Source organism: Macrotis lagotis, chromosome 7 (assembly GCF_037893015.1).
Source record: "Macrotis lagotis isolate mMagLag1 chromosome 7, bilby.v1.9.chrom.fasta, whole genome shotgun sequence".
NCBI classification, from domain to species: domain Eukaryota; kingdom Metazoa; phylum Chordata; class Mammalia; order Peramelemorphia; family Peramelidae; genus Macrotis; species Macrotis lagotis.
The window spans coordinates 58190179-58207063 of NC_133664.1; the positions used below are offsets into that span (position 1 = coordinate 58190179).

A 16885-nucleotide genomic window follows, 5' to 3' on the forward strand; every position below is an offset into this window, starting at 1 on the left:
CTAATTTATGTTGAAAAAGATTCAAGGAATATTCTGTGTCTTTAAGCAAAATTCTTTCCTCCCTTTCTTTACCCTTTGTTCTTTTCTGAGACAGTAGATAAATTATCTGATATTCTGTAAGGTATGTCTTCTATTCTAAACAGATGGCACTTGTTCATCTCTAGGAATTAATTGTGATGTAAAAAATGTTTAGTATTCCAAGACTTGGGTCTCCTTTTGAATAATCTTGTAAATTTGTTTTTCTTCTCTAATCAGGGAAAACTGAGAGAAAGATTTTGAATTCACCATATGAATATATTCTTTATCAGTTGATGAGATAAAAGTGATGTTCTCAAAGCAGATTACCAGAAAAATGCTATGATTCTTGAACACAAGTTGTACAATATCTTTACTTTCTATCACAAGATATTTCTTTTTTTCTTCCCTCTCTGTAAGCAAAATTGTATTTTTAACATCTCTATTTCAGCCTTAGCCATGGTACTCTGGATAAAAAAGGACCCATTTCAATGAAGTCTCACTTCTCTTTTTATTTCTATTCAAGCTAATATTGAATCATTATCCTTACTTCCCCTTTCTTTTCTCCCCCTTTCATTTCCCCACTTTTTGCTTTCTATTATCATGTATTCAGTTTTTCCAAACTGTAGGATTCAAGAAAATCTTCTGTAAAAAGAGAGACATTGACCTCAACTCCATAACTTGGACAATGGGATGGGTTTAGGTAATGTAAGGTCAGCTCAGAAGTTAACATTTGACATGGTTACTGCTGCAGAGGTACAAGTTTTAGAATATCTCTGTCTAATATTCTCTCTATTATACAAGGGCTAACTCTGTTGTATGTGTGTGTTAGGTGTGATACACTTCTACTCACAAAAGAGCTTCTGTGCCCCCCTCCACTGTGGTGCATCTTATTCATATAAAATCACTAATAATGACATCATAGGTCTTTTTAAACTTAATTTTCCCCAATTGCATGTAAAATAAGTATTAGCATTCTGTTTTTAAAACTTTCGGTTCCTAATTCTCTCTCTTCTTTCCCACTACTATCCACCATTGTGAAAGTAAATTATGTGATATAGGCTGAAAATGTATAGTCATGCATTTTTTCCTAATAATAATGTTATGAAATTATGAACCCCCCCAAAAGAAGCCTCAAGAAAAAATTTTAAAGTAAAAGATTAAAGTATGTTTTACTCTGTATTCAGGCACCACCAGCTCTGACTTGGGGGATGGATAGTGTTCTTTATCATAGGACCTTCAGAGTTGTCTTGGGTAACAGCATTAATGAGAAAAAAAAATATTCTCCTCTGTTTATCCTACAATATTGCTGTTACTTAGTACACGATACACTTCCTATTGCATCTGCTCATGTAAGTTTTTCTAGGTTTTACTGAGAACATCCTGCTTATCATTTCTTGTAGCAGAATAACATTCCTTTTCAATTTATTTCACCATTTCCCAATTGATGGACATCCCCTCAGTTTCCAATCCTTGCCATCAGAAAAGAGCTGCTATGACTATCAAAGGTCAAATAGTTTGCTCTTGGGCATAGTTCCCAATCCCTCTTATAGAGCATTGATTTCTCATTTTCCCTACATACCCTCATTGTTTGCTGTTTTCCCTTTCCATTCTATTAGACAATCCAATAGAAATAAGGTAGTACCTCAGAAATATTCTAATTTGTATTTCTTGAAAGAATTGTGAGTTAGCACACACCCTCAGTGTCTGCCATTTTCCTTCCCATCCTATCAGACAATCTAATAGAAATAAGGTAGTGCCTCAGAAATATTCTAATTCATATTTCTTTAAACAATAGAAGAGTTAGCACATTATTTTTCAATATGGCATAGATAGCAATGATAGCTTCTTCCAAAAACTTTTCATATCTTTTGATTACCTATCAACTGGGGGTTGGCTCTTATTTTTTATTAATTTGACTCAATCTTGTTTGGGAAATGAGACCTTATGAGAGAAACTTGTTTCAATATTTCCCCACCACCACAGTTACTATTGCTAACTGTATTTCTATCCATCCTGTTCTGCTTACCCCCTGTGTTCTATTATTCTATTATCCTGTTCCTCCTCAAAAAGTGTTTTACTTCTGACTATCCTCTCCTATAATCTGTCTTGCCTTCCATCACCCTGCCCCTTTCTGATATCCCCTTCCCCCTTATATTTCTCTCTCTATTTGTATATGTGTGTTATTCCCTCTCCAAGCCAATTCTGATGAGCGTAAGACTCCCTTACTCCTCCTTACCTTTCGCTTTTTCCACTCTACTGCAAAGACTTTTCCTTGCCTCTTTTAAGTGAAATAATTTGCCCCATTCTACTTCCTCATTTCATTTCTCCTAGTATATTCTTCTCTCACCCCTAAACTCCATCTTTTAAAATATTTTCTCACTTCATACTCAACTCCCACAATTGTTGTATCTTTATATGCTGCTTCTGATTGCCCTAATAAATGAGGAAGTTCATATGAGTTATCAGTATCATCTTCCCATGCATGAATATAAGTAATTCAACATCATGAAGTTCCTTCTAATTTACCTTTATTTTTTTAATTTTAATGTTTATCTTGAATCTCATATCTGAAGATCAAAGTTTCTGCTCAACTCTGGTCTTTCTATCAGAAAAATTTGAAAGTTCCCTATTTCATTGAATGTGCATCTTGTCCCCAGAAAGGATATGCTCAGTTTGACCAGAAAGTTGATACTAGGTTGTAATTCAAATTCTTTTGTCTTCTAGAATATCATATTACAAGTACTGTGACCTTTTAATATAGAAACTGCTAAATCTTGTCTTATCCTGATTGTATTCCATGATAATTGATTTGTTTCTGGCTGCTTGCATTATTTTTTTCCTTGACCCTGAAGCTCCAAAATTTGGTTATAATTTTCCTGGGAGACCTCTTTCATGAGGTGATTGGTTGATTCTTTCTATTTCTATTTTTACCTCTGATTATAGAAATTAAAGGAAGTTTTGATTGATTATTTCTTGAGAGATAATATCTTGGCTTTTTTTTTATCCTGACTTTGAGGATCCAGTAATTTTTAAATTATTTCACCTATATTTATTTTTCCAGGTCAATTGCTTTTCTAATGAGATATTTCACATTGTCTTATAGCTTTCAATTCTTTTGGTTTTACTTGATTGTTTCTTGACTCCTCACAAAATCATCAGTTTGCCTTTGCTCAATTTTAAATTTTAAGAAATTATTTTCTTCAGTGATGTTTTTCATCTCCTGTTCCATTTGACCAATTCTGCTTTTTAAGGCATTCTTCTCATGGGATTTGACTCAGTCTGATTTTTAAGATGTTATTTTCTTCAGTTCTTTTAGTGTCTCCTTCACCAAACTGGTGACTCAGTTTTCATGATTTCCCTATATCACTCTCATTTCTCTTGCCATTATTTCCTCTGACTCCCTTAAATGATTTTCTAAATCCTTTTTGAGCTCTTCCATGGCCTTAAATCAATTCATACTTTACTTGGAAGCTTTGAATGTAGAAGCTTTGACTTTGTTATCTTCCTCTGAGTGTGTTTTGATCTTCTCTATCACCAAAGTAACTGTCTATTGTCATGTTTTTTCCTCTTTTATTTGCTCTTTTTTTCCCAACCCATGGCTTGCTTTATTTAATCTTTTTAAAGGTTGGGCTCTGTTTCATTAGCCCTTTTTTGCAATTGTATTCAGAGATACTATTAGTGACCTGGAGATGTTCAGTTCTTCCAAGTTGATATGATCTAAGGAAAAGTATTTACCTGCTCTCCTGGACTGTGCTCTGGTCTCTGAGAGACCACGGAGACTACTTTCTGCCCTTGAACTGTGAGGAGGGTCCCCACTTGAGTATGTCAGCAAGATCTGTTGTGATAATGCTCCTGGGACTGTTAACGAGGACTTATGACCCAGATCAGAATATAGACAAAGCAAAGGTTCCTGCCTCAGTGAGAGTAGAGATGCCTGTAATCTCCTCTGAACCCTTTACCTTCTGTGAGTTGAGAGAGCTTCAGAAACAATTGCCTCTATTGATTAGATGACTTCCAAGGACTGCTTGTGGTCCACTGGGGAGAGGGCTACTGGGGTGGGATCAGCTCGACTGAGGCTTTGCTAGACTGTGCTCTACTCTCACCCTGGGAGACTTTTCTTGATGAATTTCCAAGCTACCTTTGGCAGATTCTGGGCTGAGAGGTCTGGAAACTTCCACTACTACCACTGACCCAGTCACCCTACTGCTTGTTACTGGTTTATTGAGTCTGGTTCAAGCTGGTGTGGCCTGTATTGCACCCCATTCCTCCTACCTTGGTACAACAGACCCTTTCCACCCATTTTCAAAGTTGTCTTGGTCTGAAAAATAGTTGCACACAATCTTTTTATGGGTTCTGCCTCTCTAGAATTTGCTTAGAGTCATTATACAAAGGTATTTGGAGTGGACTGAAGGAAAACTCAAGTGAGTCCCTACCTTAGCTAGGCCATCTAGGCTCTGCTGACATCTAACTCTTAAACACGAATCATCCACTTAAAAATAATCTAAAATTAAAAAACGTCACAAAATCAGATTTAATCAGTATAAGGCAAATACAGTGATAATCAAAATGTCACACATTCAACATAAATCTAAATTAAATCACAGTCTCCCATCATTGTAGTCCCTTGGTATATGGAAAAGAATGCATATACCTTTATAGAAATCTAGTTGGGAGACTCATGAATGAGGAAAATTCCATGTGCTTTAAGCACTAAATTTTAGACCTTGAAGTACTTGGGTCGTTCAGGAACAATTTAACCTTCCATAAAGTTCTTTTCTGTTCTAGTCTCCCTTTCTAGTTTTAGAATCTTTCCTTATGGCCCAATAAGTTTCTCTTCTCTATTGGAGCTGATATATTAGTAACAGACTTTTTAGCCCATGATCAGTCTTTAAAAAAATCACTGAGACACTGTTTCACTTTGCTCCTGGTTCATTTCTCTAGAAACTGCAGACAAGGCTGGCCACCTTTTCACTCATGGGAAACTTGCATCACCTAATTATTTATAATATCTTGATATAGCAAATCAGATGAAAATATCTCTCTTCCCCTTTATTTCTCCCTCTTAGAACACTGTGCAATAGAGAGAAATAACAGAGCTTTAATAGGTCTAACGTTTCTCAATATGAAGCTGGCTCTTGAGGTCAATAGGACAAACTACAACAGAATGCGAATCATACATGGCCTTTAAAGCTTATGGCTTTTAAAATAGCCAAATGTTAAGATATTGGGCCTTATTCTTCCCATTGAACCACTAATTTCACTTAATTCTTATCCTTCTAGCTTCTCAGCTCAGCACCATCTCAGCTAGATTTTCTATTTTTTCTAGTACCTCAAATCAGATCTTTCTGAAGGTTACTGGTTTGTCTTTCTCTTATGAAATAAAATACAAAATCTTTTATTTATAGACAGTAGCCCTTATTTGCTCTTCCTATCATCTCGAAGCAATTGTAAACATTTTTTACTTTGTCAGTTTTAAATTTTCAAACTCTAAAACCAGTCAAATACAAATTAGCAAAGGAATCACAACATGCAATAATTTTTCCCCTCTAAATTAGCAAGTTCTCTCACTGAGCTGAGTGACAGTCCTCTATCTAGTGCTTACTATTATTTATGTCTTTCCTCATATTTTAACAAGCAAGAAAGTTTCTTCATACTTAGTTTTATTAATTTTTTTACCAATCTTTCTTTTTCTACTTGTCTCAGCAATTAACATTTTGTGTTAAAAAAGAACAGTACCTTTAATCTTGCACAAGATTCTTAGTATAAAAATCCTTTTTTCTGGCCTTTTCAACAATGAAAGTGTTCATACATGAAAAAGAAAGTTTTTACACTTAGAAAGACACTGGGTACCTTCAAGCTCTGCTGTTACATTAATAATCTTCAAACAATAACCCCTACATTAGCTTGTCTTTTTTGGCTCACAAATACCCCAAATCTTACAAAGTTATATAAATTTGTGACTAATATTTCTAATTTGATGACTCATTTAAAGACAAAAGATATGTTAAAAGTTCATATTAAAGAAAGGAACAATAGAAATCAGAATGTAATTAACTTTTACTCAAAAATCTGTGGACCAAAAGAAATTTCTCTGTAACAAATTAAAAATTAATTCTCTGATGAATTTGGAATATCACTCACATATTTCACAGTATCTTTACTTTTTAATATGTGGTTTACTGACTATACCCTTTAGAGCTAGGCATACTCACATGTCTCCTTCTGACTAAATTAAAAAGTTACCCTACCAATATCTCACCATTTTTTAGGTTTTTGCAAGGCAAATGGGGTTAAGTAGCTTGCCCAAGGCCACACAGCTAGATAATTTATTAAGTATCTGGTGGTACTCCTGACTCCAGGGCTGGTGCTCTATCCACCGAGCCACCTAGCCACCCCTCATCTCACCATTTATTGCAGAAAAAACCCAAGATTTGCTTTTGAATACTTTTATCTTAATTTTTAGTTTTAAAACCTGAATTTGCATATTTATTTTTTTCCTTTTTGAAGCAAGGTCAGTTTTGTTTGTATTAAACATATTATTGCTAAAGATAAATGCATCATTCACGGTATCCTCAGGCATGTTACAGACTTTCTAAACTTATGAAATTCATGAAAATATTTCATTGGATTTCATTATGTTAACATTATAAAAATAATCACTTCTTATTTCTTTAGCAAAGGAATTCCAAATATTCTTCAAATATACATGAACAAAGGTGCTTTTCCTATAGAATAAGATAAAAGCACCTGGATTTTGAGACACTGTTCATCTCCACAGCCAAATAGATAATGTAGACTTAATGACTATAGTAAAACTCTTTAGTTTGGCCTTTTGGATAAATAGAAAATCCTAGTTAGTCAAGAATTCTAATGAACTCTTATTCCATCTAGTCCCAGGAGAGAATATATAAATAATATATATGCATATATATAATATATATATATGTACATGTAGATATGCCCCCACATACCTTAAGAAAAACTTAAACAACTTCTATTAATCATAGAAGATAGTTTTTAATTGGAGTCTAACAATCTGAATTCATATCCAAATTTTATCGGTTGTTACCTTGGGTAGCCTTGGGTAAAATATTTAATCCCTATGGGAAGGGGTATTGTGATAATCAGAGGAGATAATTGTTATTCTTACAGCACTCTATAAATTAAATTTTTTCTTTTATAAATATTATAATTAGCACTATCATCATCATTCTTGTTGTTAACATACACTAATCAGATCTCCAGTCCAGCTCATCCCCTGAGTCTTCTGCTGCACTCCTGCTAAGTTCAGGAAATGTTTATAGGGAAATGTAGCAAATATCAAGATGCTAAATATATAACAACTTCTAAAAAATGCATGCACACAGTTTTGATTTTGAGCTAGATTATAATATTATAAAATCTAGACAATTTACAGGATAATAAACTGATTTGTCCATTTCTGAGGTTTGAATATGCCTATACATCCATTGAAAATTTAAGGGTGGTTTTTCCAAATTGTTAGAATTCCATGGGGTGGCTAGGTGGTGCAGTGGATAAAGCACCTGCTCTGGAGTCAGGAGTACCTGGGTTTAAATCCGGTCTCAGACACTTAATAATTACCTAGCTGTGTGGCCTTGGGCAAGCCACTTAACTCCATTTGCCTTGCAAAAAAAAAACTAAAAAAAAAAAAAAGAATTCCAACACACCCTGCCTACAGAACCCAGATTTTTCATTTATAAAACGAGATTTACTTCTGAGGTCCTTTCTAGTTCCAAATCTACATTTAGTTCAGACTGTTAACTCTTCTATTTGGTAAACTACTAAATTCAAAAGTGAGAATAAATTTTGCCTTTTCTCTGTCATTGACAATTATCGGCCCATCTGTCATACTCAATGATCTTTTCTCTCCCTTGATCCTTCTCTCTTCTCTTCTATAGAGTAAAAAAAAAAACAAAGCAAATTAAAAAATCCTCTTCTTGTTTCAATAGTTTTAGCATTCCTCAGTTTTAGTTCTTGTGATACTATTCTTACAAAATAATGGCTTCATTCCTTTGATTTTTAGAAAAATCCTGCAAGCTAGTTATATCATCCTCATTTTGAGGTCAAGAACACTGAGCCTCAAAGAGGTAATTTTTCTAAAATCACGAAACTGATAGGTGTTAGGACTGGCACATGAAGTCAACTCTTCTGACTGAAAGCACTGTAATTCATTCATACTATAATTTCATAACTTTTTGTATAATAAATGTCTTTGTCTAGTGAGGTCGAAGTATCTCTTCTCAGAATAATGTTTTTAATGCTTTCAATATAATACATAGGATCCCTTGGAGGAGAAAAATATTTGGGAAGCAACATAAAAGTAACTGACCATCTGATTGTTATTTTTTCCTTTAAGAAAATTTAAAGAATAATTTGTGATTTAGTTGAAGGAGAAAGAATTCATTTCCCTCTTTTAGCAAAAGATTAGCATTTTAAGCCCAACAAAATAGAAGTACTGTGTTAAGGTGACTCATGTCTTTTATTTTCATTTTTAACTGCAGCTAGAAATGAAAATATGCTATGAATAAAATCCATTAAACCTCGTAAATCTTTGGTGTATTCTTGAAGTGAAATAATATTTGGGGAGCTCTCAGTATAGTGCCTGGTCCATAGTAGGCACAATATAAATGTTTATTATTATTATTATTATTATTATTAATTATAGCTAGAAGTTTATTTCATGAACCCTTGTCTAGGAGAACTTCAGAATACATTATATTAGATAGAAATAAACACTTCTTTCTTCTCCATGGAATTAACGCGGTAGATTAAATAGTCAAAGGCCATCCATAAAAGAACCATTTGAGATAGACTGAAAGCAAAATTTATTTGCCAAGATTAAAGTAATAATATATGTATAAATTCATGTATTCTAAAATAGCACATTTGCATATGTTTGCATATCACCAGTGATTAATCAGATTAGTAATGCCATGAGGTTAAACACACCATGGTATCAAGTTCAATCTCTAAGTATGTGGAGTGGTTTGACTGTCTTTTCCTGTCGCATTCTATCCATATCTAGCAAATGTGTGATTTTACTTTATCATACTTTTGCTCCATTCTTTAGTATTATTTTATTTTCCTTTAAAGTAAAAAATTTTAGGAAAAATATTGTTAAGCTGATTTCCAGTCAAAAGAAGGCAACCAGAATAAGATTAAGTCCTGTGAAGATTAAGTGAAGGAACTGAGTATGTTTAAAATTGGAGAATATATCTTGAGGCAGCATGATGGTCTTCAAATATGTGAAGGATTCTTATTGAAATTGGGGTTATATTTTTCCCAATTAACTATAGAACTAGAACTTGGAGCAATAGGGGACTGTTGACAGAGAAAAACAATAGTCTTTATGCAAGAAATTTTTAACAGAACTCTGCAAAAGTGTCGTAACTTAATTGGTAGTGGATTTTCTTTCATTAGGGATTTTCAAACAGACTAAATCACCACGTATTTATATTGGAGGAATTCTTGCTCAGATACAGGATGTAGCCATTGAAGTCTTTCACAACTTTAAGATTCTGCAATTCCTTGATTTTATATATCATATGACAAGGACATCTGGATGCATTAGTGAAAATTAATTACCTCTATTTGAGATAACAAGAATGCAAATCACTATTATAGATATCAGTCTAGCTGCAGACATAGAAGTAAATATAGATGTAAATGACATAGATGGTATATATATATATATATAGATAGATAGATAGATAGATAACAGATATTGATTATATATATATATATATATTAATTATATGTCTATAAAAGTAGCTGTAGAAATTAATTGTGGTTTAGTGGTTTTGTCATTTCTGTCATGCCAAGTTTCTTCATGATCCAAATTGGTGCTCTCTTGGCAAAGATATTAGAGTGGTTTGCCATTTACTTCTCCAGTTCATTTTTAATAGATAAGGAAACAGGCAGACAGGATTAAGTGACATTCCTGGAGTCCTACAGCTAGTGTCTGAGGCCAGATTTGAACTTAGATTTAAACTCAGATGAGTCTTCTAGACTCAGGTCCACAGTCTAGTCATTGTGCCATTGTGCACCTCACTGACTTAGATAGAGAGACAGACATCTTTATGAGTTAACTATATGATCTAGGTAAATATATCAAAATTATATCAATATTTTTAAGGAAAGATAGAAATAGAGCTAATAGAGTCCTCTTGACTTACCCTGAAACTGTTCCCTTACCTGTACCAATGACACCCTTAACCCAGATCTGTAGGCAAGTATGTCCTTGTATGAAAAGGAAAGTCAAACAATTATTGAAATAGTGACTTTCAAATGGATGACTCCATTTCAATCCTATTTCTCCATGGGCTTTGCCAGTTTAATCAAAAGTAATTACTGAACTGTTCTAAAAGCTGGGATGCTCAGTCACTACTATTATATTGTGCAGATACAGGGGTAATCTTATAAAGGAACATTGAAACCTAATGGGCAACATACAAAGTGAACAAATCATTTTCATGCCAAGAGTGTGGTGACCAGCCTTGTCAAAAACTCGAAGAGTTCAATCCTTCTGGAGGATTAATCAGATCCTTTAGGAGAAAAGCCATGCCAAATCATTGAATTTCCATTGAGACATTTACATATCAATTTATCAAATCTTTCCCTAGAAGCCAGGGAAAAGGAATTTTAGGTAACATCCAAAAGCAGTTAATATACTCTCACATGGTACTTTTATAGACTTGTAAAACCTTGTCAGAGATTAGATTCCAAGACAAAAATATTCATAGGGTCATAATTTTAGAAATGGAAAGATCTTAAAAGACATTTAGGCACACTTTTCACTTTATAGATGAGGATGAGTTAACCTGGAGAATTTAAGTTGCTTTTTCAAGATCATATAAGTGAGGGGGTAGAATCAGGACTTTAATCAGGGTCCTCTAATGATATTTATATTTAATGCTTTTTATTCCTTTTAAAAAAAGGAATCTGAAATCCCCCAAGTAACAAGCCTAAACACCAAAAATGACAGAATATAAGCAATATTCATAAGGGACTATTTTTCTATACTTTTTAACTGAACTGTGGTTTCATTCATATAGAGAAATCCCAGGGGGAAAACTCCCTTATCAATCTGAATTTCCTAGGTGTATAATTTGTAGTCATGTAAAAATATATGTATATGCATATTCATACACATGTAGTTTTTAATTTTATTTAATATTTTATTTTTTCATCAATTACAAATAAAAACTATTTTAACATTAAAAAAATTGAATCCCACATTCTTTTCCTCTATCCTTCTCCTCCCCATCATTGAGAAGGCAAACAATTTGGAGCAGAATACCATTTTCCATCATGAATCATTTGGAAATATCCTAGATCATTGTATTGCTGAAATAAGCTAAGTTAATCATATTTTATCATTGCACAATTTTGCCGTTACTGTGAACAATGTTCTCCTGTTTCTGTACATTTTACTTTGAACTAGTTCATGTGGTCTTTCCAGATTTTTCTGAGAGCATCCTGATCAACATTTATTTAATAGCATAATAGTATTTCATGGTAAGGTCATACCACAACGTGGTCAGTCATTCATTCCCCAATTGATGGGCATCTCCTCTATCTCCAGTTCTTTGCCACCACTAAAGAACCCACTATAAGTATTTTTATTCACGTGGATACTTTTGCATTCTTAATTATCTCTTTGTAATACAGACTTGGCAGTGGTAATCATGGTTCAGAGGGCACACAGTTTGATAGCCCTTTGAGCTATCAAATTGCTCTCCAAATTGATTCTTCCAAATTGTTCTCCTAAATGATAGGATCAGTTCAGAACTCCACCACAGGGCATTCATATTCAATTTTTCTACAACTCCTCCAACATTTCTCATTTTCCTTTTTCTGTCATATTAACTAATCTGTTTAGTGTAAGGAGATTCCTCTAATTTGTTTTAACTTGGATTCCTCTAATCAATATTAATTTAGAACATTTTTATGTAACTTTAGATAGTTTTCATTCTTTTGTCTGAAAATTGCCAGTTCATATCCTTTGATCACATTGTAATTTATTGTCCTGAGGTAACCTATTTCTTGAAACATTATGGAGTTAACTGATTTAACTAGGACCAGAAAGTCAGGATGCATCAGAAATTGGATTTGAAATGTTCTGTAACATATTAATGAATATTATGAAAGTTGGCACATTTTCCTTGATATAATTTTGTTTTCTTTCTTTGTCCTAGGCCCTGTAACAACACTCCCTACAATCTGTGAAGCTGATCATTTCCCCTGCATTTACACACCCCAGTGTGTTCTGCTCTCTAGAAAATGTAATGGGCAGGAAGATTGCATGGATGGAACTGATGAGTTGGATTGTCCTACCAAGTTTCCTCCTCAAACCTGTGGAAAAATGGAATTTCCGTGTTCAGCAAATGAATGCATTCCATCCATCTTGCTATGTGATGGAGTACCAGACTGTCAATTTAATGAAGATGAATCTACCTGCTGTAAGTTACTTTCTATATCCCACTCTTCCACTTCTACTAAATGGTGAAGAAACTTTGACAGATGCAACAAAAACTCCAATAGTCTTAATATGATTGAACTATCAATCATGCAAACATATATGTGTATATGCGTGTATTATATTCACATGCATATATAATTGTATATAGATAGCTATGCATATTAATATTGCAAGGTGTGTATTTTCACAATATATATGTCTATTATATATATATATATATATATATATATATCTCCTTATGAAAAGGATGTATAGCACTACTCTTAAGGACTTCTATCCTCTTATGTTAAGAAAATATATTGTGCTCTTAAAATTTATATTAAATATAAATATAATAAATAAATACAAATACAAAATTTCTATTAAAATTTATATATAAAAATTATATTAAATCTGGGTTTTAGATTTTCTAGCTAAGAGAAGAATAGCTTAAGGAAATATTTTCTTCTCACTTTGTGACTCAATGTTAGATGGTCAAAACAATGGGCCATAATCAGTAATTACATGTTTGATAATAACAGTAGAGTAATAAATGTGTGGAGATAATTGTAAGACCTGGACTTAGACATAAAACGGGTCAATATAAAACTAGTCAAGTGCTAACTTGAAGGGGAAACTATCAAGTGAAATCATATTTTTATGTGAATTTCATAATGTCATATGTGTGAATATTATATATGGTGGAAAAGGGCTAGAGGATAGGAAAGGGCATGGTAGTAATCATTAATTTGGTCAAAAAAGAGTGACAACTTCTGAAGCACCTGATCTGCAACTGGGAAACAAATCCAGTCTTAGACACCTTCTAGTTGTGTCATCCTACATATATCATTTAACTTCCATCCGCCCCAGTTTTCTGAACTGTACAATGTGTATAGTAATAGTGACTATCTCCTAAGAATGGTTGTGAGGGTGTTTGGATGGTTTCTATTATAACGCTGGCACTTAATAATGTTTTTACTTCTTTTCTATCAAAATATGGTTCAGGAATAGAAGAATAAAGAGTGCTAATAATGTGTTTGAGGGAAAGATTGACATAGTCATATAAACAAGACATGCTGCTAGTGGAAAATGAGAAGAAAAGGGGAAATGAGTTAAAATGAGAAGAATTTCAGTGAAGCTTTTGAGGGGAATACAGGCATTCTTTGGAAATTTTGTGGGCTTGGTTGCAGACTGATGCAATAAAGTGAGTGAAAGGAATTTTTTATTTTCCCAGTGCCTACCAAAGTTATGTTTATGCTATACAGTGGTCTATTAAATGTGCAATAGTTTAAAAATATACATATATTAATTAGAATACTTTATTGCCAAAAACATGCTAATTATCATCTTAACCTCCAATGAATCGTAATCTTTTTGCTGGTAGAGGGTCTTATCTTGTGTTAATGGATATTGACTGATCAGGTGGGTGGTTGCTGAAGTTTGGAGTAGCTATGGAAATTTCTTAAAATAAGACATCAATGTAGTTTGAACTGCATTGATTGACTTCAACCTTTGAACTTTAACACTTAGAAACCATGGTTGGGTAATTAATTGGTCTAATTTCAATATTGTTGTGTCTTCAGGAAATGGGAAGGGTCAAGGAGAGGGAGAGAGATGAGGAATGGTATGCCAGTGAATCACTCAGAAAACACAAAGCATTATCAATTAAGTTCATTGCCTGATATGGATGCAGCTTGTGACACCCCAAAACAATTACCTCAAGAATAATAGATCATCATAACAGAAAAAAATAATAATGGAAGAATTTGAAATGGTGCTAAGTATTTTTTTCAAGGCAGTATAGGGTTAAGTAACTTCCTCAAGATCACACATCTAGGTAATTATTGTCTGAGGTAAAATTTGAACTCAGGTCCTCCTTATTCCAGGGCCGGTGCTCTATCCACTGTGCCACCTAGCTCCCCCCTGACAAAATGCTAGTATTCCCAAAATGAGATTGAGTGATATGATCTAAACTTGTATTGTTGGAAAAATGATACTAATACACATGATTGCTGCACAGTTGCCAAAGCTCTTCAATTTCTTTAAAAAATGCACTATCTGCAAAGTACAATAAAATGAAGTAAAATGAAACAAGTTGTTCTTATGTGGGATTATTCAATCACTTAATCAGTAAACATTCATTAATTATCTACTATGTGGAAGCAGTGTCTTTAACACTTTTTAGAGGCCCAGTAATGGAAATTTCAGGATAAAGATCATGGAATAGAGATAGAGGTACTGGAGGAAGAGTAACTATTACCTCAGTTGAAATTGAAGGTCTTAAATTCTTTGTCAAAAAAAAATAGGGCCCATAGTTTTGTTTTGTTTTTTGAAGACCTAGTTTTAGTAATGGCAACCATATACAATACTAATTTAAGGAGGAAGACTGATTGTATCTCCTTATTTGCATTTTAAATGTGTTTTTTCCATGTACAATTAATCCCTTCAAATTTGTTTTTATACATTGTTGTAAAAGTTTTTAAATTTTTAAAAGTTAATTAAATTAAATTAAAAGTTAATTAAATTAAATTAATTTAAAAGTTAATTAAAATTTATTTTTAAATTTATTTTTAATTTTTAAATTTTTATATTGTTATAAAATTTTATAATTTATAAAGATTTCATAATTTTTTCATATTCAGTTCTGTAAAATTTTATGATGTTCTCTTAAAAACAAAGATTAATAAAAGGCATCTTGTGGTGGAGGGAAGAATAGAACATCTTCTAGCTACTGTTACTATGATTCAACTAGTATGTGAATATGGCTTAGTTAAATATAGACACCATTGAATTCACCTTCCAAGTGCAATAGCAAATTGTGGGCAAAAACAGAAGGTTCTTTATAGAGTATAGGAAACTTATTGTTTCTCTGCACCAAAATGAATCCCGTAATCCATTCGATAGAAACTAGCTGGTTTCTGGATAAGCTCGAGATAGAACAAAACATGTGTTCAACATAATTGTTATAATAAAGGAGAAAGGTATTTTGGTAATGTTAAAAAAAATTTCATGCTATATTATCTACAGGGACTGCTACATAGGAAACAGTTATTTATTGGCAAGCAATGAAATAGAAAGAAATCAGATGGTGTACAGAGTATTTGTTTATTCTATATATAGAAACAGCAATTTTTCTTGATGAGGGAAAGGGGCTTGGGGTCAGAGAGTGACTCAAGGTCTCATGGCAATTAGAGAAATCCATTTCTGGTATCAGCATTATCAAGAGTTGGTATTTTAAATACCAACAAAATTAATTTCCGGCTCTTAGACTTTATAGAATGAGTCTACACTTTTAAAAACTGTATTTATATTATATAGTTATTGTTCTGCAATTAAATCTTTATTGTTTTAAAAGGCTCCCTTAAACCTCAGAATCTAAGCTCAAAATATAAAGAGTTTCCATTGGACCAAAGAAAATATTTGTAGATTATCAAAACAAGAGAGAACTTTTAAAATGATCATAATCTAACACAACCTCTTAGTTTTACTTGTGAAAGAATATTTCAAGAAATAAAGTAACAAATCTGAATTGTTTGACTCCAAGACACTTATTCTTTTCATTATGGTTCTCTCCTTTTCGTAAGGATCATAGCTTCATCAGTTCGAATGGATGGATTTTAAAGGCTCTCTGATACAACCCCCTTTCTTTTTCTAGATGTAAGAAGAAAATGAATGAATGAATTATCAAGTATTATGTGCTTATTATGTGACAAGATTTAAATGCTAGAGTTAGAGGAATGCAGAAGCCCACTCTCCTCTAATGATTGCAGAAAGCTACTCTCCTTTAATGACAATGACAATTATAAAGTAGAAATTAAATTAGAACCCAGGTCCCTTGATTCCAAATTTAAAACTGATCATGATGTTGGAATTTGAAAATATTTATGGCGAGGAAGTTTTATGTTGAGAAAATCTGGTTTATATGTTCCCTCCAAAGTTCCCCCCTTGCTTTTTCTCCTCCTCTTCAATCAATTTACTCTCGCACTAGGTTCCAATACAAACTAACTCTGTGACTTTAGAAAATCATTTTACTAATGCGGGACTCTGTTCAAATATTGTTTGGGAGGGTTAAATTAAATTGGTTATAAGGGTCCTTCTAGTTCTAATATTTTGTGATCTGTGATCTATGAATGCTGTCTAGGATTGTGAAGAATCATTTTTATCTGGCTGTGTTTTTATATTGAGTATGTACAAAACTGCCAGTGCATAAAAAGAGAAGACAGGAAGAAGGATAGTATATCATTTTCACACCATCGTTTTGTTCCTTGGTGTTTATTAGTATTTCATAAAGGTGAATATATTTGTAGTGATTGATATTGTGCATATTTATGGATAATAGCTTAAGATTTTTTTGGACACAAAGTGCTTAATGCTATATAGCATGTC

General features: G+C 33.0%; 1 protein-coding gene across 1 annotated transcript in view; it reads left to right on the top strand.

Moving 5' to 3' along the window:
• MALRD1 (MAM and LDL receptor class A domain containing 1) overlaps positions 1-16885 on the top strand; it is an 879021-nt gene that overhangs the window by 764481 nt on the left and 97655 nt on the right. The window contains exon 36 of the mRNA XM_074195229.1: positions 12237-12500. Within this exon, the coding sequence (XP_074051330.1) occupies positions 12237-12500 (264 nt within the window). The remainder of the gene's footprint in view (positions 1-12236; positions 12501-16885) is intronic.